Source organism: Mandrillus leucophaeus, unplaced genomic scaffold (assembly GCF_000951045.1).
Source record: "Mandrillus leucophaeus isolate KB7577 unplaced genomic scaffold, Mleu.le_1.0 Scaffold265, whole genome shotgun sequence".
NCBI lineage: Eukaryota > Metazoa > Chordata > Mammalia > Primates > Cercopithecidae > Mandrillus > Mandrillus leucophaeus.
The window spans coordinates 818,171-844,326 of record NW_012102754.1 but is presented as its reverse complement, the minus strand read 5'-3'; the positions used below and the strand labels follow the sequence as shown (position 1 = coordinate 844,326).

General features: G+C 45.9%; 1 protein-coding gene across 3 annotated transcripts in view; it reads left to right on the top strand.

The window, feature by feature from the left end:
* Window positions 1-26,156, top strand: part of TRAK1 (trafficking protein, kinesin binding 1) — a 140,478-nt gene that overhangs the window by 104,783 nt on the left and 9,539 nt on the right. For 2 of the 3 annotated variants that reach the window (XM_011984284.1, XM_011984283.1), the window contains exons 6-13: window positions 766-844; window positions 1,831-1,961; window positions 2,583-2,657; window positions 3,574-3,711; window positions 8,808-8,884; window positions 10,436-10,672; window positions 12,016-12,332; window positions 19,351-22,191. In XM_011984284.1, the coding sequence (XP_011839674.1) occupies window positions 766-844; window positions 1,831-1,961; window positions 2,583-2,657; window positions 3,574-3,711; window positions 8,808-8,884; window positions 10,436-10,672; window positions 12,016-12,332; window positions 19,351-19,838 (1,542 nt within the window). In that variant the 3' untranslated portion in view covers window positions 19,839-22,191. Of the gene's footprint in view, window positions 1-765; window positions 845-1,830; window positions 1,962-2,582; window positions 2,658-3,573; window positions 3,712-8,807; window positions 8,885-10,435; window positions 10,673-12,015; window positions 12,333-19,350; window positions 22,192-26,156 lie in introns of those variants that run through there. The other variant, XM_011984282.1, reaches the window with a different exon arrangement.

Below are 26,156 nucleotides of genomic sequence, written 5' to 3'. Positions count from 1 at the left end.
CCTCCCTCCCTCCCTCCATGGGGGTCTTGCTCTGTCACCCACGCTGGAGTGCAGTGGCGTGATCTTGGCTCAAGCAGCCCTCACACCTTGGCCTCCCAAAGTGCTGGGATTATAGGTGTGAGCCACTGTGCCTGGTCTCAGGGCTTTTTCTTAGGGCCTTCAGATCTCTATCATCCCACCCTTTTCAGCCAGGGCAAGTTGTCCAGAGTCCTGGGATGGCTCTTGTGCCTCTGCATTTTAATGCTTTTGTGTTAGACCTTGTTCTTACTAAGCTTGAACACAACAAGTTTAACTCCAACTTGGGACCTCATGGTTCAGTGCCTGGCACATAGTAGGTGTTAGGCATTCCTGTGTGGTTATCCTTAGGATGCTTGCTGTGGGCAGGGTAGGGTCCTAGGTACTGTGCAGGTCACAAAGCATCCATATTTATGAGCCAGGACAGCCACAGATAACAGATACAATGATAAGGTGGTGGTGTTGACAGTGTTTTTAACCGACCAAGCTGTAGAGCGCCTGTGCCCATAGCTTTGTGTGGCGCCCTCTAGTGTTGTGCATTTTTCAGGTTTTCAGCTTTGAGAGTGCACATCCATTAAGCTGGGAATTCAGATGGACTTTCTGTATTTGAGGGTATGATGGGTGACAGGTGGGGGAATGCTGAGGGCAGCTTCCCATACCCCGGTTAGCCCTTGCTGTATGCCTCAGCCCTTGCCTGCACCACCAGGCCAGGTGAGAATGTGGGGCCTCTGACCTGGGTCTTGCCCACAGGCCAGCCAGCTGAAGACAGAGACCATCACCTATGAGGAGAAGGAGCAGCAGCTGGTCAACGACTGCGTGAAGGAGCTGAGTATGTCCCCGCACCGCTGTCTTCTTACTTCCTTGCATCTGCTGTCATGACTAGACAGATTTGCGTCAGCCTTGCTAAAGTGCAGTCTCCTGCCAGCCTATGGCTCAGCAGCATTTTTCTTAAAACTAGAGGCCTCCCCAACCTCGCGTGGCACCCCCTCTCTATTATTTAGTGCTAAGTTGTCAGCTATGTATTATCTCAGTTTATCACTGAGGTGGAGATTTAAATTTAATTTTGGCTTTATACTGAAATATTGGATTTTTTTTTAATGCCTAAGTTAGGCCCAGCTACAGAAACCTGTGTTGAAAATGTGGAAGAACAGGTTACTACCAGTAATTTGATTTGTGAAAGTTGAAGCCAGGGTTCTCACCTTTGCAAATAAATATTTCTCTCCTCTTCTTCATTTTAAGTTTACAAGTTAAGACAAAAGGTCAAAACACTAAGTATTTTGCATTTTAGCAAAATACTAAGTAACGAAACACACCTCATGTTCAAATCTAGTCAAATGAGTTATGGCTCTGAATATGGGTTGAAAACTCCAAGGGAATTGCGCTGTGCAGTCAGTAGTTCCTTTCTAGAACTGGGTGCAGCAGCAGGTTCCTGTTTAGTGCTCATGTGTGGAATGTGAGGATCTGGCCAGATGCACTCATGTTTTGTTTGTCACTTTCTCTCTGACCCCTGGAGCCTCCCTGATTTGTTCTGGGGAGACAGCCTTGGTTGGTGGGCTTGGGGCCCTACACTGAGCTCAAGAGTGCTATCTAATGGGGTGAGGTTCTTTTTCATAACTGATTGAGCCTTGAAGAAGCTGCTTTGCTTCTCCATGTGGGAAAATGGTCACTATGAGTTCCTTCCTGCACCCTCCCCACTCCATGCTATCTTTTAATAAGGATGGTTTTTCTTGTGCAAACCACAAAGAAACCATTCTCTCTGGGTCTGCATGTGTGGTTGTCTGACTTCCTCTTGTGATTGTTGTTTCTTTGTCAAAGGGGATGCCAATGTCCAGATTGCTAGTATCTCAGAGGAATTGGCCAAGAAGACGGAAGATGCTGCCCGCCAGCAAGAGGAGATCACACACCTGCTATCGCAAATCGTTGATTTGCAGAAAAAGGCAAAAGCTGTAAGGCTTCTCTGTTTATCTGGCTGATATGGCAGTGGCCGTGCTGAGATGGGGAAGGGACATTTACTCCGGAAGACAGTGCCCTTTAGTTTCAAATCTTAGTAGTTTGTGTTACCCCTTTGCAGAAAAAGCTTCGTGGACTCAGTGGTATAAAACTGATTACCCTGAATTGGTGACGAGTCTTATTTGTGACCTGTTGTCTCCTAAAATTATATTGAATTCATTAAAAAGATGTTGTAAATATGGACTTTTGCAGTTTAACTTATGGATCATCTAGTCTGGTATTTGTTTTTACACAGTGCACCAGCTATGTGCTGCAGTAGAGCAGTATCCTCTTCAGATTTAAGAAGAGGCAGCAAAATGGACTTTGCTAGTAGTGTGGGGTAAAATGCTTCCAGAGAGCTTTGGAAGTCGGGGGTGGGGTGGTGGGCTATAGAGAATGAATGGGGATATAGGAAAGACTTTACCTTCAAAATTATATAAAAAACAGAACTTGAGTATAAAATGAGCATATCCTTGTAGAAAGTGATGATGAGTTCATAATGGATTAGGTTAATAAGAGGGAAAAAATTGGACTTATCTAAGTATCTTAGAAAGTGATCTATCTTTGCCATGCTTTAGTGTGCAGTTGAAAATGAAGAACTCGTCCAGCATCTGGGGGCTGCTAAGGATGCCCAGCGGCAGCTCACGGCCGAGGTGAGCACCTCTAGCACCTCTCCCTCATTGCTTCAGTGCCTCTGATTGCAGCGAAGGTGGATTCACCTTCCCGGACAGCTTTAGTCACGTCCGTTGCAACTACCATTTTTATTTTGAATTTCATTTCATTTTTATTCTTGGGATAGTAAACTCAGTTGCACCTTGATTCTGTGCCCACTGACACTGTTATTGGTTATGGGCACCTGTGGAGCAGGGCTCTATACCAGCTGAGCCTGGCACGCGCAGGTGCCCGAAAATTGTTCAAAGAAATGAAACAATACAACACAGAGCACTCTGGGAGAGGAATCTCACAGGTGTGGCTTGAAACATGAGTGTGACGATTTTCTTTTTCTTTCTCTCTTTTCCTTTTTTTGAGATGGGGTCTCATTCTGTCACCCAGGCTGGAGTACAGTGGCATCAGTGTGGCTCACCACAGCCTCAACTTCTCCAGGCTCAGATGATCCTCCTGAGTATCTGGGACTACAGATGTGGCTACCACGCCCACCTAAGTTTTGTGTTTTTTTTCTTGGAAAGATGAGGTTTTGCCATGTTGCCCAGGCTAATCTCAACTTCTGTGCCCAAGCGAACCGCCTGCCTTGCTGTCCCAAAGTGCTGAGATTACAGGTGTAAGCCATCATTCGTAGCCTGATTTTTCTTTTGCGTGAAGTTGGTTTTGTTTCATTTGCCCATTGTTGGTATTTTAGAAGATTTCTGAGTCTGTAAGCTTGCCTCAAGTCAAAGAAGAAGCAAGCCTTTGAAAATTCTGTTATTTGGCCACAGACCCACAGGGCAGCTGGTTCCACATGTGCTGGGAACTCCGTTAGATTGCTGTGTCTTTCTGGCCCTCTGATGGGCAGATGTGTGTACACCTGGGTACTCAGGAGATCCTGACCCTCTGTGTCTTTCCTGCCTGCAGCTGCGTGAGCTGGAGGACAAGTATGCAGAGTGCATGGAGATGCTACATGAGGCGCAGGAGGAGCTGAAGAACCTCCGGAACAAAACCATGCCCAATACCACGTCTCGGCGCTACCACTCGCTGGGCCTGTTTCCCATGGTGAGCTGTGCTTTCTTCCCAGCCAGAGGACACCAGGGGTCCTGGTGATAGGACGGAGCACAGTGTCTGACATTCTGGCCACTGGAGTTAGGTGTTTACAGTTCGGTTCTCATTTTACAGCTCAGAAATCAAGGACACTTGAGTCTGACTGGTGGTTTCTTAACTACGTAGGACAAATTGGTTCTTTATTTTCTGTTCCTCTAAATCTGTTGTCTTTTCTACTGCCATTAAAAGATAAATTTAGTAGGAACTTTCTTTGGTGGGAACCTCAGGTATTTGGAAGATCTGACTCATACAGGTTGAGGATCTCTAATCCAAAATGCTTCACAATCCAAAACTTCCTGAGCATTGACGTGGTGCTCAAAGGAAATGGCCATTGGAGCATTTTGGATTTCAGATTTTCAGATTGGTGTGTTCAGCTGGCATGTATTCTGGAACTGTCCCGAAATCTGAAGCACTACTGGTCCCAGGTATTTTGGATAAGGGATATTCAACCTGTTCCTGATTTTTTTTTTTTTTTTTTTTCCCCTGACCTTGTTGGACTGTGCGGCTATTTTGGCCTCACAAAATTCTGGAAGTACATTTCAGAATTTTTAAAATGCCATTACAGTTCTGCTGATTCTTTGTACGCTTATTAATCATTCTCTTGGTGACTTTCAGTATCTGTGATCTGAAAAAAAGAATTCTCTCTGTACTTAGGCTGGTAATTTTCTTGCTCTCTCTCACTCACTCTCCTTTGTTTTCTTTCAAAAATGGAGCTAAGGTCTCACTCTGTTATCCAGCCTGGTCTTGAACTCCTGGCCTCAAGTAATCCTCTCACCTCAGTCTCCCGAAATGCTAGGGGTACAGGAGTGAGCCACCGCGCCCAGCCACATTATTCATAGTATTTTACTGCAGTCGAATTTTTTAGCCCTGGCCTTATTTGCTTCATGTGCTTTGCGGGAACATGATTGAGAAGGGGATTTTCCAGGAGGTTAATCTCCTTGTGGAAGTTGGGCAACCCAGGGCTGAACCCCTTGGCTGATCATTGCGCTGTGAGGAAGCGTTATCGGGGATTGAGCTTCCTCATGTTATCTTCTGTCAGACTGAAGCCCCTGGAAGGTGGGGACCCTGTCTTCTTTGTAACGTTTCCCCCTTCCTCTTTTAATACTCTGTACCTAGCACGGCGCTTGGTATGTTGTAGAATTGTAGACATTTAATAGGCATTATGTTTAGATGGATAGATTGACAGACAATGGCCTAAAGAGCAAACTCAAGAACTCCTGTATATTCTGGCTCTATTTCCATGGTTTGATGAAATGCTAAATGCTCTCTGAGGAGAGAAGAGCTTTTGAGAGAAACTCCCCCAAGTGAGATAGGAGTGGATGGCTGCATACATGCTTGTGAAATTCTGTCCCTTCTGAAATTGCCCTTTTCCTTGGAGCTCTTTCCCTTCAGCCCCCATTGCTGACCCGCAGCAGATACTGTCCCCATCCCCCACTCCTTATTGTCTGGCCCACTTTCCCTAAATCATGATTTCTTTTCTTCTTTGCTCTCATGCATCGAAGTCAAAGTCAGGCTAGAACAGCCAGCACTCCCTCTCCCCCGCAAGAAGCTTCACTGAAATCTGAGGGAAACAAAAAGACATATAACAGAGTCAGCTTTCTAAGACACAGATGGGTGATCCAGTGATTCCAGGAATCTCAGTAAAAGCAGCAAAGAATATTCAGTCCCCCAGGTTCCTTGATCTAGTGCTAACCACACTTGGCTCGCACGCTGGCCTGTGTAGCTTTGCAGTCTCCTTGCCTGAGTTCCCTCCTTCCTGGCTTCTCATCTTGGTGCAGTAAGCTCCTGGTGCCATCTTGTTTCCTGGGCACCCAGGATCCACTCCACTGCCTTCCCCACTCTCAAGGACAGACCTGTCTTTAAAAACTAAACTATTGCGTGAGAAAAGTCGAATCGAAATTTGCATTTCAGTTTCTTCTGGAGGGATTCTCAGCTTTCATATTTGCTGAGGTAAAGTTTTTGTTTGCCTTTTTCTGTAGCTCTTGGCACAGCCCAGTTTTTGAAGATGGCTAATTTTAAAGTGTATTATGCATTAAAGGTATTTAAAGCAGTCTAAAGATTGCACCATGCAGAACACCCAGATCTGCCTCTTTTGCTCCTAGCCATTCTAATCGCTGAATAAAACAGTGAGTAGCAGTTTTTGCATAACTATGTTCCCAGTTCTCTTGCCTTATGGCAGGAGTTCATCTGGGATCCACAGACCAAATTTGAGGGGGCTTGTGAAATTAGTTCCTAATTGTACTCAGTATTTCCTTCCTTTATGAAGGTCACCACGTCACAGTGATATTAGCAGTGCTTGTGACTTTGTCATCATTAGAAATCACAGGTATTTTTATGGCACATGTCTTTTTTTTTTTTGAGATGGAGTCTTGCTCTGTCATCCAGGCTGGAATGCAGTGGCACGATCTCGGCTCACTGCAACCTCCCTCTCCTGAGTTCAAGCGATTCTCCTGCCTCAGCCTCCCGAGTAGCTGGGACTACAGGCATGTGCCACCACGCCCGGCTAATTTTTTTTTTTTTTTTTTTTTTAGTAGAGATGGGGTTTCACCATGTTGGCCAGGCTGGTCTCGAACTCCTGACCTCAGGTGATCCACCCATCTCGGCCTCCCAAATTGCTAGGATTACAGGCGTGAGTCACGGCGCCTGGCCCTATGGCACATTTCAGTTGTTACAGATGTTTCACAACACCACAGATGCTGATCTCCACTTCAAAATGACAGCAGCAACCAGTCCTGAACTCATTTGTCTCCTCTCTCTCTCAATCTCTCTCTCTCATGACAGCAGTAACTAGTCCTGAACTCATTTCTCTCTCCTCTCTCTCTCAATCTGTCTCTCTCATGACAGCAGTAACCAGTCCTGAACTCATTTCTCTCTCCTCTCTCTCTCTCATTCTCTCTTTCTCTCTGTCTCTCTCTCTCTCTCTCACACACACACACGTTGTTACATTGATATGTATCTACCTTCTTTTGTAATCCTCATAATTTTATTTGCCTAAAAATATTACTCTGAGAAGGGGTCCACAGACTTGCCTGGATTGCCAGAGGATAGAGGGTCATGGCCAAAAACAAATCACAGAGCCTACATGTGACTTTATCTCAGTATGGCTTTGAAATTACAGTCATCCCTCAGTATCTGAGAGGGATTGGTTCCAGGACCCCCTGCAGATACCAAATCCTCCAGTGCCTAAGTCCCTGATATGAAAGAGCTTAGTGTTTGCTTATAACCTATGCATGCCCTTCCACATACAAAAAAATCATCTCTAGATTACTGGTAATACCTCATACAATGTAAACGCTATATAAGTAGTTGTTATACTGTACTGATTTTTAAATCTGTATTTTTTTTTGTTTTCTTCCCCAAATTTTCTATCCAAGATTAGTTGAATCTGAGGAAGTGGAGCCCACAGATACGGAGGGCCGACTGTAGTAATTTGACACTTCATTTTTCTTAAGGTGTATGAAGGTCCTTTCCTCTCTATTTGTAAATTATATGGTGAATAACAGTATTAAAAAATAAGCTGACTTAAAAGATGTCAGACTCATCTAGGGAAGCCCTTATTAGACATAACGTTTAATGGCAATCTGTGGGTAATAATTACAAAATAAAATGCATATTTGTGAATAAGGATTGAAAAAAGTCTGCTAGCCCTTTATTCATCCAGCTTCGTGCTGACTCCTGTGGAGTCCCCCACTTGGTTCCAGCCTCCAGACTGAAGCATCCCCATCGACCATGAAGCCGCTGAGGTGGATGCCCTGGAGTCCCCAGGTGCTATCTGCTGGGAAGCCACTGGCCACATGTGGCTCTGCAAATTTAAATCAATTCAATTAAAATATAATTGCAAATTCAGGTCCTCAGTCACAAGCCACAATTCATGTGCTCATTAGTCAGCCCTGGCTGGTGGTTTCCACATGTACATATGTCCCAGCACAAATTCTGTTGTTTAACATGAATTTAGCTTTTCCCTTCAGGTTGTCCTCCATGGATGTCCTCCTCTGGTGCTGAACCGGTGCTTTTCTGCACACACCTGGTCCTGTGGGTATCTACCATGTGTAAGGGATTGTGTGTTAGGCTCCACCTTCTACAGTGCTGAGTGATGAGCAGTACAGGACAGGGGACATCCATCTGGCAGCCTTTATTGTTGAGTCTCAGCTTGAGGCTTGCATTGGTGAAGTGAGAAGCCATCAGTGACTAGCCTTCCCCTGACCCACAAAGCTGGAGAGAGAGATATGTGAGCTGTTGAGAAAAGTGGCAAGGACTTAACTGTATTTGGTGTCTGCTTCAGAAAAAAAAAACAAGATTCCTAGTGGAAACAGGAATCTTACGTTTCCTGGGCAGGTTGTTTAAAGGTGGGTGGGCCATGGATAGTTGGCAGCGAGAGGAACTTCCCTTGCAGGAGTCCAGGGAGGATGAGAGCAGAAACCTAGAGATGGCAGTGTGCGTGACTCACGTCTTGTATGTAGAGACCCTCTCGCTAGCACAGAACCAGAGTGCCCTTTGGAGGTGGGAAAGGCTTCCCTAAGAGCCAAAGTTGGAGGCCCTTGGTCTGTTCTCAGTGTCAAAATCTTAGACACAGAGGGCATGTGACAGAACCTGTAGACTAGGGGGACAGTAGCTTTGTGTGGCCTGTGTGGGCTCTGGTGCCATATCTCACTGTAAGCTCAGAGGTATTTGGAAATCCACCTGTCTCCATCATTCTGAACACATCACCCCTCCATCATAAGTTCTGCATCCCACCTTGTAGCCATGGTTGCAGCTCCATGGTTTGGCCAACGGAGCATAGGGTTTGCTTTTAGACACCTAATGGCACGTGAGTCAGCAGCTTTACACTCAGTGCCCAGTGGCACTGCCATACTCAGAACCTACTTGGGCAACTGCTCAGCCAGGGTCTCTGATAACAGAGACTTTGTATTGTTCACTTTGTATTGTGGGAAGACTGTGAGCTTCTGATGCCTCGGTTTACTCTCCATGGCCCACCTGGATGCATACCTCTTTTAGAGACAGAGCATTTGAATTGGTGCTCACTTGACATTTGTCTTTCTGGCTTTTCCCAGGACTCCTTGGCAGCAGAGATTGAGGGAACAATGCGCAAGGAGCTGCAGTTGGAAGAGGCCGAGTCTCCAGACATCACGTATGGCCACAGTTTTTACAGTTCTGAGCTTCCCAGAGACCACCTTGTGACCTGTGGTGTTCAAAACCTGGCAATGTTGAGGCTCTGGGTACCAACAGTGATTGACTATTGTCCTTCCCAGTCCAGATTAAGGGAAATAATAAATAATAGAACACAACTGACAGCATCCCTTAGCTCCTCTTATTAGCTTTTGTTAGTGTTAATTTTTATTTATTTGCTTTTTAGCGATGGGGTGTCACACTTTATTGGCCACGCCAGAGTGCAGTGATGTGATCATAGCTCACTGCAGCCTCGAACTCCTGGGCTCAAGTAATCCTGTTGCCTCAGCCTCTTGAGTAGCTGGGGCTACAGGTGCATGCCACCATTTCCAGCTAATTTTAAAAAATCTTTTGTAGATATGGGGCTTTGCCATGTTGCTTAGGCTGATCTCAAACTCCTGGCTTCAAGTGATCCTCCTGCCTTGGCCTCCCCGGAGCGTTGGGATTACAGGCATGAGCCACTGGCCTGTGAGCCACTGTGCTCCTCTTCTTCTTAGGTTTTATAGACAAATTGTGAACTTCCAGAAAGTCCTAGAAAAGGAGATATATGTTTCCCATCTGTCTTAACACAAGCTTCGTCTTGATATAGCTACACATTTTTATCTTTCATTTCAGTGGAAAACGTTTAAAAAATTTAAAATCAACGTAGTATGAGATTCAGAGGGCTCTTCAAAGATCTTGTGCAAGGCTTCCATCTCCTTCTGAATACACCTAAGGATATGAGCTTCTCCATCTCTCTTCCTAACTCAACTCTTGTACTTAGCCTATCCCAAGGTGTTTGTAAGGAACCTGTGAACCAGGTTTCATTGTGTTTTCTCTGTACCCAGACTCCATAGACAGAACTAAAATGAGATCCTGGGAGTGACAAGTGTCCAAGAGAGGTTCGGTATATGTGTGACACCCTTTGCAGCCCAGAAGGAAGTGGCCATTGTAAAAACATGCCTACCCTTTTTAAAAGGGAACAAATGAGCATCAAAGTGTGGTTCTGTTCCTGAAATAACACTTTCCAAAACATAGACAAATCTAGTATTTATCATCTAATTACAGAAGTGTAAGACTAACTTTAAGTCTTGCTTTTTTAATATGAATATTCATTCTACAAGTGTTCATTGATCTCTGCTATGTGCTAAGCAGTGAACACTGCTCTGCTGCAGCATGTATTCTAGTGAATATTATGAAAAAAGAAAACTAGGAGACAAAAGTCAACTTAAGTATTTTTATTTGTAGGTTAAGCTTTAGGGATGTAAAACACAGTTTCACTCTTGCTAGCATCTTTAGCACAACCATGGTTCGAGTTCTGGATTTAGTGGGTATTGAAGCTCTCAAATTTCGCATTGTGAAGGAGGCAGCCAATACCCTAAGAAACAGGTGGCAGGCACAGGATAGTGGGCTGCCTGGGGACTCGTCACAGGCCAGGTGCCCTTTTGGCTCCTCAGTTGGTCATTTTTGGAGGGTTAAACTCCAGGGTCGTGCCCGCATTTGCTCACTCACGGATGCCGTGCATTCTCCCTAGTCACCAGAAGCGTGTCTTTGAGACAGTAAGAAACATCAACCAGGTCGTCAAGCAGAGATCTCTGACCCCTTCTCCTATGAACATTCCTGGCTCCAACCAGTCCTCGGCCATGAACTCCCTCCTGTCCAGCTGTGTCAGCACGCCCCGGTCCAGCTTCTACGGCAGCGACATAGGTAACGTCGTCCTCGACAACAAGACCAACAGCATCATTCTGGAAACAGAGGCAGCCGACCTGGGGTGAGCAAGCTGGGAGTTTTCACTTCTCTGTTTTGGGGTGAGGAGTGGTAGTATGGATTGCCTGCAGGCTTAGTAATTGTTAAGAGCGGGGTAGATGAGAGTCGCCTGAAAAATACAGACCTGGCCAGGTGTGGTGGCTCATGCTTGTAATCCTAGCACTTTGGGAGGCTGAGGCAGGAGGATTGCCTGAGCTCAGGAGTTTGAGACCAGCCTGGGCAACACTGCAAAACCCCATTTCTAGTAAACGTACAAAAAATTAGCTGGGCGGGGTGGCGCTCGCCTGTAATCTCAGCTACTCAGGAGACTGAGGCAGGAGAATCACTTGAACCCAGGAGGTGGAGGTTGCAGCAAGCTGATAATCGCACCACTGCACTCCAGCCTGGGTGACAGAGTGAGACTCTGTCTCAAAAAAAGAGAAAAAAAAAAAAGCAGACCTTAACAGTTCTCCAAATCTGTTTTACCTACCCACCAAGCCTACGCCTGTCCTTGATATGATATTTTAATCAGCTTAAAGATGTATAACAAGATGATACCAGAAAGTCTGCTTTCCTGTGAAATGCTTGCGGGGGAGGATTAATGAATATTTTGTTGTTGTTGTTAGTCTTCATAGTAAGGCTACAGAATAGACGTTTGTTTTGTGACCCTTTTGTAGTTTGATGTTGGAAAGGCTGAGGACTCAGGCTGTCTGTCTTGTGACCAGAATGTGGTCAGAGGGTAGGGTGCAGGGGGGGCCAAGGTGCCCAGGACTGGGTTTTCCTCAGGAGTGGTCAGTTCCTTCTTGTCCTGAAGCCCTGCAGAACCTACACACACACACACACACACACACACACACACGCACAATTGTCCACTTTGTGCATCCTTTTCCTCTGACTTAATAAAATTGATTCTTCTGGACCAGTTGGATCAGACAGACAGGAAGCTCCTTGATCAGAGCAGGTTTTGTTCAGAGTTGGGGTCTGGGCTCCTTTCCTTCAAGAGGAGAGAGAAGCATCCCTTAAACCAGTTGCCCTTCTGGTAGCCAGGAACGGTAACCTACAGGTTTCTTCCTAAAGATTCTTGAGGGAGATGTTTAGAGGGACTGAATTTACCTAGTCTGTGTGCAAAATATTCATCCCACCTTAGTCCTCACCCCACCTCAACCCCACTAAAAAAGACCCCTGGCGGGAGTAGTTCTGGACACGCATTTGTTTCCCCCTTTTGCCTAAATGTCAACTGCTTGCCTTGGTTCCCATGGAGAATCCTGCAGCCCCAGGGAACGTCCTCCCCTGTGCATTGAGCAGTCAGGCCTCTGTGCCCTTGGAGACTGGCTAGTGTTCCACTGTCACACCCCTTTCTTCTTCCAGAAATGATGAGCGGAGTAAGAAGCTGGGGACGCCGGGCACCCCAGGCTCCCACGACCTGGAGACAGCGCTGAGGCGGCTGTCCCTGCGCCGGGAGAACTACCTCTCAGAGAGGAGGTTCTTTGAGGAGGAGCAAGAGAGGAAGCTCCAGGAGCTGGCGGAGAAGGGCGAGCTGCGCAGCGGCTCCCTCACACCCACTGAGAGCATCATGTCCCTGGGCACGCACTCTCGCTTCTCCGAGTTCACCGGCTTCTCCGGCATGTCCTTCAGCAGCCGCTCCTACCTGCCCGAGAAGCTCCAGATCGTGAAGCCGCTGGAAGGTGATCGCGCGGGGCCTCGGCCTCTCTCTGTCCTCCTGGGGGACTCCCTGTGGTCCCTGATCCACCTGCGGAAGGCGGGGCACCTCTGTCACGCCTACTCCTTTTTCTTCCGAGACAGCCATCCGCGCTGCTGGTTTGAGTTCCTCTGACGGTGGCGCTCAGCCTAGGCCTCCATCCCTCTCCTCTGGCTGGCAGGTGTGACAGTGCACACATAGACCACCAAACTCGCCAAGGAAAGACAAGCATGTGCACTGTGGTCTTCTAGTTATTTCCTTTGCCTTTAGAACCTTAGAAATAAAAACCTTTTGTGGCAGTAGAGGCATTGCTAACAGATTCAAAAATTGATTAGGTTTTGCCTGTGGGTGTGAGGAATGCAGAGAATTAACGCTTTAGCTTCTCCGAAGTTTTGGTGTCAGGGAGAGGTTCCAAGCAAACTCTATTAAATGGGGATTTTTTTTTTTTCCCCATAACCACCCGAATGTGATTTGGGGGCTTATGTGTTTTGATTTGAACTTCATATAACAAGGTTGTGGCTTTTGGCAGATGCATTATGTTGTGAGCTCGGCTCCTAGAGTCTACAGTTTGGAGTCCAGGAAGGGCGGTGGCTGTGGAGACAGTGAGTTTTGTGCCTCCTTAAGCCACCCTTTTCCCCGGGCAGTTCATATTTTAGTATCAGGGGCACCGCAGATGATTAAACTCATGGAAAAACGTCTTCCTCCCTCCCTCCCTCTCTCGCTCTTTCCCTCCCTCCTCTTTTTTTTTTCTTTTAGGCACTTAAAAATGTTTTCCCTCTACATACCACCACCCTGCCAAGAGCCACCAAGTGTTTATATTTTTCATTTTTTACTCCTTTAGTTTTGAAAGCCATATAAGTTTGAGAAGCTATTTCAAAACTATGTTACACTTACGATGCAAAGCCAAATCAGAACTTCTGTAAAGCAGAACCTAACTTTTAAAAATTATTGTCCCTTCTAAGGAGCCTTCTAAGACGTTTTTTCCTGATCACCCCGATGGCATTTTAATACCACAGATATATTGTTTATGTACTATATGTATATCCATATACAGTATACATAAACAATACATAAACAATATATCTATGGTATTAAAATAAAAATAATCCAATTATGTTCACCTCAAAAGAACCTGTTTTTGCCCCTCGGGAGCAATATTGCCCCTGTGAGAATGCATGCTATAAGGTAAGGTTGTGTTTATTAAAGACCCAAGACATGACTGGGTTCCATAGTCTCCAAAGGAAGAGGGTGGGCTAGTTTGTTTTTATTATTATTTTAAAATTGTATAATTGGGGTCCTTAGAGTTCCGAAAAGGTATGGCTTACTCTTTTTTGATTATTTATTTAGTTGTAAGCTTGGTGATTGTTTTCTGATCTACATTGTGTCTGTTCTTTCAATAAAATCTTTCATTTCTGCAATTTTACTTTCTGCCTTACTTTTCTTTTTTCTCCTTTGTCACTCAAAAATCATTGGAATTTATCATCTCTGTCTTGTCTGCTTTCTATATTTGACTCTGTGTTTCGTTAGATCATTTAAGAATATGTTTTTGAATTTATTTTCAAAGCACACGTTTTAGCCAGTTCATCTTTCTTTCTTTTAATTTTGTGACTTGGCAGTATTTTTGTGATCAGTTAATAGGATAATAGGAAATCCTGTTAGATTAGCAAGGTGATTTTCATCTGTAGTGCTCTGCTACCCAGGAGGCTAAATCAATACCATTAAAAAGTTATTTGTCTTATCACAGTAGCCTGTAACACAACCTCATGATATAGATCCTTTAGGCTCCATTTTGTAGTTCTCTGACTTCTTAGCTGTTTATTTATGTATTTAGTTTTTGAGACAGGGTCTCGCTTTGTCACGCAGGCTGCAGTACAGTGGTGTGATCACAGCTCACTACAAGCTTGAATTCCTGGGCTCGAGCAATCCTCCCGCCTCAGCTTCCCAAGTAGCTAGGACCACAGGAGTGCACCACCACACCTGGCTAATTTATTTATTTGTAGAGACAGGGTCTTACTATGTTGCCCAGGCTGGTCTTTAACCTCTGCCCTCAAGTTACCCTTCCACCTCAGCCTCCCAAAGTGCTAAGATTACAGGCGTGATTCACCACACCTGGCTCAGACTTCTTAGCTGTTACAACCAATATTTTCTTTTTTCCCCTCTGCAGTTATTTTTTTATGTTACCATGTTTAATATGGTAAGATGGGATGCTGACACAGAAGTCAGCCTGGACCAGGTTCAGTACAGCTCTGACTGTGACATTAGATAAATCACCCCACTTTTTGAGCCCTGTTTCCTATTTAATTGTGGTTATGACATAGGCTGATAGCTATCAAACGAGATTCCAGTGAGGAGTAAATGAGAAGCATTTTATATTGTACCTGGCATCTAATAGGTGCTTATTAAAATGTTGGCTTCCCAAGCTTGCTCCAGTCCAGGTCTGTTACTAGGGCTAAGTTACTAGTGTTGAGATCTGGACCAGCACTAGGGTCATGTTCTTAAATTATCTTTTTCTGTTGGCCCACTGAGAAGCTAGTAAGACTCCCATGATCGCCATCGGCCCGGGTAAATGGACCTGGGGGGAGGTCCCGAGAGACTGTTGGCTGAGATCACAGCAGATAGCCAATCAGTATCTTCCATCTGGCTCCCTTACCTGTTAATTAATCTTGCCATCTGCTTATTGTGAAAGCCAAAATAGCTAAGTGTTTAAGAGTGCTAGCAATCTCTTGTCTCTTCATCTTACCTTACCAGTTTTAAGCAGGTGAACAACAAACAAAACATTCAAACTAGAAAGATATCCGCCTTAAAAAGACCAAGGCAGGCAGTATTTTTTTCCTGTAATTTGCACTTCCTTTCTGCTTAATCATAACCAAGGTAGCATTTCCAAATAAATAATATGTAAATAAGGGAAAGGATACATTTCAAAGCTGTGCATTATCCAGCAGGTTTCGTTCTAGTGTCTAAACCCTGATGCTCCTCTGACATCAGTGGATTTTGGAGTTTCCTCTCCTTTGATGACTTGAAAATGTTTTAGCTGGAACACTGGGGTATGGAAGGGAAGCAGAGGGGGAAAGACACCATGACCGTAGTTAAGTTTTCACCACTGTCCATGCCCTTTTCCCAGATAACTTTATCTTGGGGCCAACCAGGAACATGAAGCTTCCTCTCTTTCCTTGCCCTGTTTGCCCAACTCCTGCCTGGTTTTAATGTGGGTGAGAGGAGTGAGCAGGTCTTGGGTTGGTAATGGGAGGTAGCTCATATTACAGTGTTTGGCAAGTAAAGAAGCCAGGCTGGGGAATGAGCTGGAGAAATGGAAAGAAAGAGGCAACTTGGGCTCTGAATAAGATGCAATTCATATTTATTTTTAAATTCGTATACCTTCTTGTGTCAAAGGAAGGACTCCAGGCAGCCAGGAGATTGGTGGAATTCCCACATGGTGGTTTAGGCAGTGGCAGGGAGGTGAGGCATGAGGTATTCTGCCCAGTTGACGGGCTTGGCAAACCCCACTGGGACCTTGGAACCAGCCAGGAGTGGAGATAGTCCATGAGCCCCACAGCATGACATAACTGAAATAGCACAGTCAGGTTTGAGAAGGCACCTGCATGGGAATCTAGAAAGCCATTCAGGTGTGTTATTGACTAGGTTTCGGAGACTCTCATGTGTGAGGCCTCTCACTGCTGAGGGTTAGGAGAATGGACACTGGAGCCAGCCTTGGTTTCAGTCCCAGATCAGTCAAGCCACTTGCCAGCTATGCAGCCTCTAGCAAGTTACTTTCCCTTCCTGTACTCAAGTTTCCTCATCTGCAGAATGCAGACAGCAGGGATAACGTGAAGATTAAGTGAATTATAAATGTAGACCTCAGAAAAGGGCCTGGCGCTTAGTAAAAGGCCAGTAAAAGTTGGCTGTTCTTACATGAGTAAAGGATGCGCAAGGCATGGGATAAAAATCTGAGCATGATGCATCTTTCCCCATAATGTTTTAGTTGTAATTTCACTAAATTTCCTTGACTGTGGAGTGTCAGAGAATGCAAGTAACCCCATGCATTTCTGTGACCTCCTTAACTCCAAACAGCAGACCCTTTGTAGCCTCATTTCTCTGTCTTCAGCTCATCCTTGGGAGCAGGTGAGGAGAGGGAGTGATGGGGCAGCCGGTTGAACAGTTGGAGGGGACAGGCCTGTGAGACTCTTGTCAGGGCCCAGACCTCCAGCCTCCCTGGGTTCTTTCCCAGTGAACTGTAAACATCTCAGACCCCCTTCAGAAGGATGACGAGGTTTGGCATTTCCTTACCAGAGTTCTTCACTTCCCAGAGTCTACTGGGAAGTATATCCTCCTTTTTCCTTCCAAAAGTAGAGGTGACGTGGCCATATTGTACCTGGGGTTTTCTCATCCTTCTCAGACTCCGGTGTACAGTCCCAAGCTGAACATGACAGTACAGTGGCTTCTTTAAGACTTCTCGTGGTGCTGTTTTGTTATCGGGAATGTGCCTGCACGGCCAGTGAGCATTTATACCAGGGCCCATTAGGTAGTGTGAATGCGAGTCCCCAGGGACAGCAGAGAACTCCTATCAGCAGGATTGTCTTCTGGCAGGCCCTGCACAGCCATCTGGAAATTCTGCTGCTGACCGTTTGTGCAGCTGGGACACCGATGTCCTTCTTGTTCTCAGACCTGTGGGTTTTGATGGGTGGGCAGTGTGAAAACTTGGTCTTTCGTTCTGAACCCCGGCTATGCCACCACTAATTAAGTGGCTTTGGAAAGTTATCTAACTTCAGGCAGCCACCATTCCCCTGTCTGTAAAGTGTTTAATCATACTTAGTTCCTAGGATGGTTTTGAGGAGTGAATTGGTATAATACATGTAAAACAAACTGCCACGCAGGCCTGGCTCAATATAGGGAAGCTTAATTTAAAAGAAATCACAGTGATGCTGTGGCGTCTGGGACTCGGGAGCCCATGCACTGGTCTCCGCAGGTCTGCGAAGCCCCGGCCTTGTTTGCACGGTGTTGCTAGCATGCGCCCTTCCTTTAGGAAGTGGGTCCACAGCTTCCTTCAGATTCTCAAAACATCCGAGAGTTAAGAACCACAGCTCTAGAGCAAGGTTTCTCAACCCCAGCCCTGTTGACATTTGGGGCCAGTTCGTTCTTTGATGTGGAGGCTGTCCTGTACATTGTGTTACGTTTTGCAGCATCTCTGACTTTTACCCCCTAGATGCCATTAGCACTAGATGCTGTTCCTCCACAGCTGTGACAACCAAATGTGTCTCCAGACATTACCAAATGTCCCTGGGTGGGGGAGTATGAGGTGCAAAATCGCCCCTAGTTGAGAATACCGCTCTAGATGCATCTTAGTACCTAGTGAGGGAACAGATATGTTGTGATACCCTCTTTCATTATATGTCATTCTTTCCTATTTCTTTTTTTCTTGAATTTAGAGTATTTTCTATTTATATTTAATAGATCCAGATTAAGTATGTTGCTCTTGTACCTGTGAACTCTTAAAACTGGGATAAACCTTCATGTGGGTGTCTAGGAACTCGTTAAACATGTATTGGCAGTGTGCACCTTTTTTTTCCTTTTAAGCGGATTTGAAATTGCTCATTTATAAATCCCTTTCAAGCCTCCCTGGCTAAGATTGACCCATGAGAAGTTATTTCCAAGGGGTGTTTGGAAATGGCAGACTCTCTGCACACACCACGGGGCCTCTCCCTCACCCCACCACCTCCCACCTTGGCCTGCCTGCCTTCCCTTGTCTTTTGTCTTGACTTCCTGAGCTGCTGGCTCCTGGCATCCTTGACTCCCTTTCCTTCGCTCCCCAGGGCAGCCTGGTATCCTGGAGGGCTTCTTGCCTACCCAGGAAGTATACCCTTGGTAAACCAGTGGTGACTGCCCGAGCATCCATTTGTGCAGGAAGGCGCCTGCCTTCCAGTGCCTAAGAACCTCTTCAGAAGTCTCTCCTTTGAGCATGGAATATTTATTTGTGTGACCATGCACATTTGAGTGCCTTCTGCATCTGTAGAATGGGGCTAGCCGTGCGAGCCTCACGGCCCATGCACTAGCATGGTGTCATGTGAGGCATTAATAAGTGTTCCAAGGTAAAAAAGGTTGCTCTGTCAAGTACGTTGGGCAAAAACACTGTAACACACTGAAGGTTCTGTGATGCCCCTCAGTAAAAACACTTCCGTTTCCTGAGCATGCTTGGCCTAGGAACACTTCTCTTTGTAGAGCACCTGTGACACCTTGAGGTCTTCAGGGACACACTCCGGTGTTATTACAGACCTTGCATGATGTCATCTGAGTCCTTGGGTTTGGTGTCATCAAGAAGATGGGCTCCCTGGCTTTAGACCTCCATGTGGACTTACTGTGTTCTTAAGTCACACCTCTTTAACCCGATTCCTTCTCCCTAACCCGGCAGCCTCTCAGAGTTGCTGGCAAAATACCGAAAACCTAAGTAAAGGAGGTGATGGTCACATCTACCACATATCTCTGTGTGCTGCTTTCATTTCTTTTTGCTTTCCTCTTGCTGAGGGTCCTGGGCTTGGCATGGTCTTATTCTGCCTGAGCTTATGTCTTCCCTGTTCCCAGAAGTGTGTGTTTGGCATAGAATCAGTACATGTGGCCCCCGTTTTGTGCTTATCTTGCCATTTTCCCCCTTCCATTTTGTAAAATGAGAAGGTGTTGAGTTCTGGGGCGGACATCAGTTGATTAAAATAAAAACCTCGCCACCAAACCTCTTTTGCACATACTATGGTGTGGCTTTTACTTAAAAAAAACAAAAAATTGTTGATTTCTTAACTTGGTACCCCTTCTGATCATGGTAGGGTTTGGCTACTGTTTCATGGCAGGATGGGCTAAGGCAGCTCCACTGAAGTTCCCACTGCAGTCCACCTGGAGGCCCAGACCCTGCTGGGGTTCACGCTGAGCACTTTGAGGGTGGTAAACAGCCATTGTCTTGGACTTCCATCCTAACCCTCTCTTCTCCTTGTCCCCTTCTTCCATTCCCTTTCTCCTGCAAGGTTCTGCCACCCTTCACCACTGGCAGCAGTTGGCCCAGCCTCACCTTGGGGGCATCCTGGACCCCCGGCCTGGTGTGGTCACCAAGGGCTTCCGGACACTGGATGTTGACCTGGACGAAGTGTACTGCCTTAACGACTTTGAAGAAGATGACACAGGTGACCACATTTCTCTCCCGCGCCTAGCTACCTCCACGCCAGTTCAGCACCCAGAGACCTCAGGTGAGAGGTCCCGAGCCCGTGTGACTGTCTCAGGCAGCAGAAGTTACCCGAGCCGGCCTCAGGCTTCCCCAGAGGAGATGCAGGAGCCAGCGGCCACGGAGAAGGAGGAGGAGGAGGAGGAGGAGGAGGGGTCTGGTGAGGGCACCACGATAAGTCCTGTAAACTTGGCACCTTTCCCGGAGGCAGAGTTTTGGGCCATTCTCACCTCTGTTCCGGGCACCATCCGTAGTGGCTCTCTGTCTGTAGCTTCCGCTCGTCTGTGTGGGTGATGATGAAAGCATTCTCATTGCACAGTACTGTTTTTAAATACAGAGTCTGATGACTCCTATTTGTAACAATGGGTGTGGCTCCCCTGCCCATCTTGGAGGTGCATGGCCCAGCAGGGATCGTAAAGTGGGAGCAGGAAAGGCTGCTAAAAAAAAAAAAAAAAAAAAAGGTGGGCTTTGGGGCCCCTGAAAAACATCAGTGCCCTTCTTCCTGGTCTGGGTGTCTCCCTGAGTCTAAGGGGAAGATTCTCAAGTCCCCTGGTGATTTCCAAGTGGAGCTGAGCAATTTTAGGGAAATTGAGTGCTGGGTCATTCAGAAGGCAAATGAGATCATCTGTTACCTGTATGCTGTATTAAAATAGAAAGAACCAGGAAAGGTTCAGGATTTCAGACACTTCATCAGCCTTTTCACTTTCCCAACTTCAATGGAGGTGTAGATGTCATTTTCTTTTCAGCTTACACATGTTTTCAAATTGGATTTTTATAAAGTGTTTTAGCAATACTCCTTAACCAAATAAACCTTTGGAGAATGTCACTGAGCTTTTCTAGAGAGAAGACCCTAGATGAAGCTGGAAAAGAGCTCTGGCTGACTCCACCCACTGCACCCAAGCATTAAAGGTGTGGCCATGAGTTTACAGAATTACCCACATCCCAGTTGCCACTGGGATGAAAAGCTTTGTGCTCAGAGCCCTGGGAATCATGGGATCACATGGTTACTGTTTATCCCAACAGCATGCTCTGCCTAGACTGGACCTCCCAGCCCCTTGTGTTGGGAAGACAAAGCTTTTGTGGAGTCAGGGGAGAGACTGAGAAAAAAATGAATTAACCCTGTGTTGTCATTCTCATGACATTCCCGAGGATTCACTAGGTTTGAAGCAAGGACATTCATCTTTGTGATTCGTAATTTTCATTTTTGAAGGCCACAACACTCCCCTTGAAATACAGGGCAGGAAAGAGCTGAGGTTCTTCCATTCCCCTGGCGAATTTCAAACAGCTGTGGTCAAGGGATTTTATTTGGGATCAACTTTTCCTTTTTTTCTTGATGTTAGTTTTAGAGAAGTCATCAAGTCGTGTGATTTGTTTAGTACCTAGGTTTGTTTATGGTTTGGTTTTTTTTAAAGCAGTTAAATTACTAGATTAAGCTTGTGAGGGAATGAAAATGTTTTTTATTTCGTATCTACACACTTGAGAAAGGGAAACCAGCTGCGGTACTGTCCCAGTTTTGTCATCAGCACCCGTGGCCATCAGGAAGGCAGGTGGTGGTGCAGGAACATGACGCCTGGCTGGTTTTTGTGGCTGCAGGGGTAGGCCCCATGCCGATTGGGATACTCCCCTACAACCTTACAGGTAGAATAGAAGGTGAGTTCTGGGAGTGCAAAGAAGCACCTTTAGGTGTACCTTCTAGAAGTTGTACAGAAGGACTAAAGCTTATCAAGTCAACAAAGAACTTATCTTGGAGGACAGAGAGAGAGAAGGGACCAATAATGAGGACTGGGGACATCCTGACCACTCTCCTTAACATAAACACTGACATTTTTCTTGCTTGTTCCCTCTGTACTCAAACCTGTAGCAAATTCATCCTAGAAACACTATTTGAGGAGGGGCATGAACATTTATAGTTGAAACTGTAGAAAGGGTCAGGTTGGAGGTGTGTAATAAAAAATAATTACCTGGGTTGCCAAAGGTAATTTAGGAAGGGTCTGATCATTTAGATGAGAATTCTTTGGGGCTTATTTTCTGGGTGAGGTTCATCTTTAAAAACTGGCTTCAGAGGGGAGAGGGGTGAACAATGAATTGGCTCTGTTTTCTCTATTGGGAATTACAGGACCATTTTGATTCTCAGAATTTAAAAAGCATATCATCATCCTGGAAGTCCCAGTTAGCTCTATGCCTGCCATCATGGAGACACAGGCAGACAGATAAGCTTTATGGGGAAGGCTTGGGGCATCCTTTGTCTTGGGATATGTATCCATGGTGTCTCGTCACTGCCTTTTAATCCGTCCTGTATGCTTGGGCTTTTCTGTTGCCAAACAGCACTATCCCAGGAACTGCTGTCTGCCTGGGGAAACTCAGTAGGGAGGCACTTTGGAGACAGAAGGTGATGAACCTTTTTATGTGCAGCTGGTGTGATAGAAGGAAACTGGGAAGACTTGTACGCTAGGCAGTTTTGTCCAGAGCCTGCTGTCCCATGGAGAAAAACTTTTAAGCACTGAAAAAATTTGATTAATGTATTTAAATGTATTATTTGAAGCATCATTCACTTGTTGATTTTTATAATCCCATGTCTTAAAAAGGATGATTCCATGTTATTGTATTGTAAATAATTTAGATGATTAAAATGGATTGTTTAAAAAGTTTTAGATTATAGTTTTACTTTATTTCAGTGATATGTTTTATGTTTTAATTTATATAGAAAGTATACCTTATCAGAACTAGTCATCATCTTGTTCTGTCAGTACTCTGTATTTTAGGTATTTGTGTGGGAAAGAGCCTACATGTGGCAAAGGACTAAGAGTTAAAGTCACACAGTTAAATCAGTAGTTGGCTAGTGGATGAGCAGTTCAGTTGAATTATCTGGAATGCCTTGATCCTTAAAGGTGAGAAAGAAGTGGGATTAAAGCCACATGGATAGAGAAAATTGACGGTCAGTTTATTTTAATGCTTTTATGCATCAAAGACTGATTCATATTGAGGGGAGGTATCCTCAGAAACTTACACGAATCATGGCATCTTGACATCTTACCTGGCAGTGACCCGGCAGTAGAACCTTGTCCTAATTGGAGCTGAGATTTTTTTTTTTTTTTTTTTTTTTTTGAGACAGAGTCTCACTCTGTTGCCTAGGCTGGAGTGCAGTGGCATAGTCTCAGCTCACTGCAACCTCCACCACCTGGGTTCAAGTGATTTTCCTGCCTCAGCCTCCCAAGTAGCTGGGACTATAGGCACACGTCACCACGCCCAGCTAATTTTTGTATTTTTGTAGAGACGGGCTTTCACCCTGTTAACCAGGCTGGTCTCATACTCCTGGCTTCAAGTGATCTGCCCTCCTTGGCCTCCCAAAGTGCTGGGATTACTGGTGTGAGCCACCACACCTGACCTGGAGCTGAGATCTTAAAGTCAGAGTGGAAGACAAAAAGCACAGTTGGCTAAAATTGCCCTTGAAAAATTCCCTAAATCTTCAGCAACTGGGCCACCAAGGCAAAAGCCAAGAATCAGCTGCTTTTGTTGCCTCCTTGTTTGATACATAGGCCCAAGGTCAGGAGCAGTGACTGGGTGAAGGGGCCGAGAAGGGCTGGTGGTAGGAAGGAGCCAGGCGGAGTCAGGCCAGCAGGGTGTTCCCGCAGCTTTGCCCAGGCGAGGCAGCTAGAGCAAAGCTGAGCCAGCTCGTATCCTGTCCCCACTTCAGTCCACCACAGACCACAGAAGTGGGGTTCAGACAGGCTTGTGAGAAGTTGGTTTGGGGGCTTGATGGGTCTGGAAAGAAAAGTCTGGTATGCTCGATTCACAGACCCTTGGGTACAGGGAAGTTCCTTCCCATTGTCTACATTGAGAGAGTTGATGTGAGTTCCCACACTGTTGGGAACACTTTTTGATTCAGCCTGGTTCTGTGGCAGTTGTGAGGGAGTTTGGTTGTTATGGACAGAGTGGATGGTTGGCTCACACCCACCTGTATTAGGAGATGCTAAGGAAAGCCCTGTGCTCTTCCATCAGAATATATAGTAAGCCAGAGTAAAACAGGCCAACTGCCACCTGCAAGTGGAAAAATGAAGAATGAAAGAATTGATTCCTTCAAAACAAACAGCATAGAGTCAGCTGTGCTTAAAATGTCTAGAACAAAGCCCACTTGTTGAGCATTTTCTCTCTGGTGTCCTCACCTCTGAACACTACAGAGGGCCCCCTGGTGCTCCTGGAGGCACGTGGGTTGCTGAGGAGTAGGTGTCTGAACCTGACTCCCTTCTAATGTGGAGGGCTCTTGAGGGAGCACCCAGTGTTGAGGGGAGGAGCTGTGCAACCGCACTGCCTAGTGAAGCACAGGTGAAGTGCTCTCTTGTGCTGGCCTTGAACGCACCAGCCGGGAAAGGTCTTGATGCAGCTCAGCCAGGCTACCTCCCTTCACCTGTTGGTGTCTGCCACAGAAGGAAGGACAAGAGGACAAAAGGGCGTGGGGTCCAGCTTTGTTGGTGTCTGAAGACTACAAAGGGATTTCTGCATTTGCCCTTTTGACATTTTAACAGCATTCTAAAAATCCCCCTTTCTCTAGAAGATACCCCAGGGGCACTTGAGAGAATTTGTGACCCTCTGCACAATGCTGTGAAATTGTTTATCTCTTAAATCACATCCTTTTTAGGTGAAACAGGGTAGACAACTTGGCGTAGTGGGAAGAAGAGTCGACTTTTAATTTTGCAGAAACCAAAAATAAGTTGTGCAGAAACCAGAAAAAGATCTTGTGATGTGTGGTTCGAAATCTCTGTGATAGAAACCTCCCAGCTTCCTGCTGGCCAGATGTCTGATCACCGAGGAGCTCAGGGATCTCTACGGAGCTGCAGGAGCAGTCGAGGGCTCTGTTGAAGAAATGCTTAAGCAGAGAAAAAATAAATACCAAGCCTCTGTGAAGCCCAGAACTAAGGCCTTTAAAAGTGTCATCTTGTACCACATGTTACAGTTTAAAATCACTTTTGTATTTTTTAAAACAAGCTGCACTGCTGCATCTGAAACTGCTCTTAATTCCCCCACTCCCCACCTCCAGAGAAAACACTTGTTAAAGCCACACGAATCCCTAGAATAGTACTTACATTAATGATGACTTGTAGGGCAAACTATGCAACTTTTCCCACGTGAACTCATCATAGAACTTTTTTCCCTCTGAAAATATCATGGGCAGAGTTACATAATGAAGAGACAGGAAAGTCTTTAGAGCACCTTCCATGCCCTGATATTTTAGTCTTTTAGGAAGAGATAAAGCATTGCTTCTTCCCTATCTGTTTAATGGAAAGGGAACTATTTCTCATATAGGTGACAGTAAAGACATGTCTTCCTCTCCCCTTTCCAGCCCTCAAGCAAAAGGCAACAAAGTCATTGGAAGCTGGGCACTAAACAACTAAAATATACTGATATTCCTAGGGGATAGCTCAAGACATACCCTTAATCTGGATGGACAACGGCTTTTATTTTCAATAGATTTGTTTTTACTTGGATAGAACAGGCTGGCCTGTGGGTGCCACTGTTGGGGTGTGTGTGTGTTGGTTGAGGAGTTTATAGAACTTGAAAAGCAGATCCAAGTCATGTGACAGCAGCATCCCACCACATGCTCAAGTTAAGAAAAGGAAAGAAAGGTCAGGGCATAGGGTTTATTTTATACAAGTTGGCCATTTCCCAAGAGTGATGAAAAGAACGTGGAAGGTCCTCAGTGCATCACAAAGGTGGAGTCCCTTTTCCAAGATTTTGAGATGCTTTTGTAAATTTACATTTATAGAAGTTATTTATGTGAGTTTTTAAAAATAGCTTGGGTATGCGGCATGGCCAGTGTTTCTCCATTCTCAGAGGCTTCCTCAGAAGTAGCTGTGTCTGGGTGTGTATTGCACCCTGAATTTCCCCATAGCAACATACCAAGTATGGTTGCATTTTCCAGTGTCTCTGTGTGGGCTCATGTGAGGGTTCTTTTAAGGACTAGGTTTTATGGCAGCCTTTAGAGAGAAGAAAGCTGCTGTTGTCCCCAGCACTTCCCAGAGATGGGGGAAGGAGAGTGCCATTAGAAGGGAAGGAAATGCATGAGCAGGTGTGTACTAATTGTATTATGGGTGGCCAGACGGGCAGAGTTCCAATCATCCTGCAAATCCCTGTGGAACCTCTGGGCCCCACCGGCGTGTCCCAGCCTCTTCTGTGCTCCCTTCTCACCATGAAAGCACTGGGCCATGGGAAGCAGTGGGCTTCCTACCTATCTTCCCTGGGAGGCCCGAGCAGTCCACAGAGCAGCAGCCATCCTGCTCTATATTGTGCAGTCTGAGGGGCATCCAGGGAGTGGGGGCCGTGTCAGGGCTCCCCCATCACCGGCTGCAGCAGAAGGATCCCAGCCACCCAGTTTTCCAGTCAGTCCCAGGCATCACGGGCCCCTGAGAGCATGGGCAGTCAGTGCCACTGATCAAGTATACCTGCTCCAGGCAGAAGGCTCACCAGAGTCCAACCAGAGAGAGCAGGTGAGCTCTCACTCGGTATACAGAGTGAAAGTAAGAGTGGCTCTCACTCTCGCAGGGTCCTCTGATGTGTCCACCTGTAGCTAGCTGAAGGATGTGTGCTTGCATGTTGTATGTTTTCAGAACAAAACAT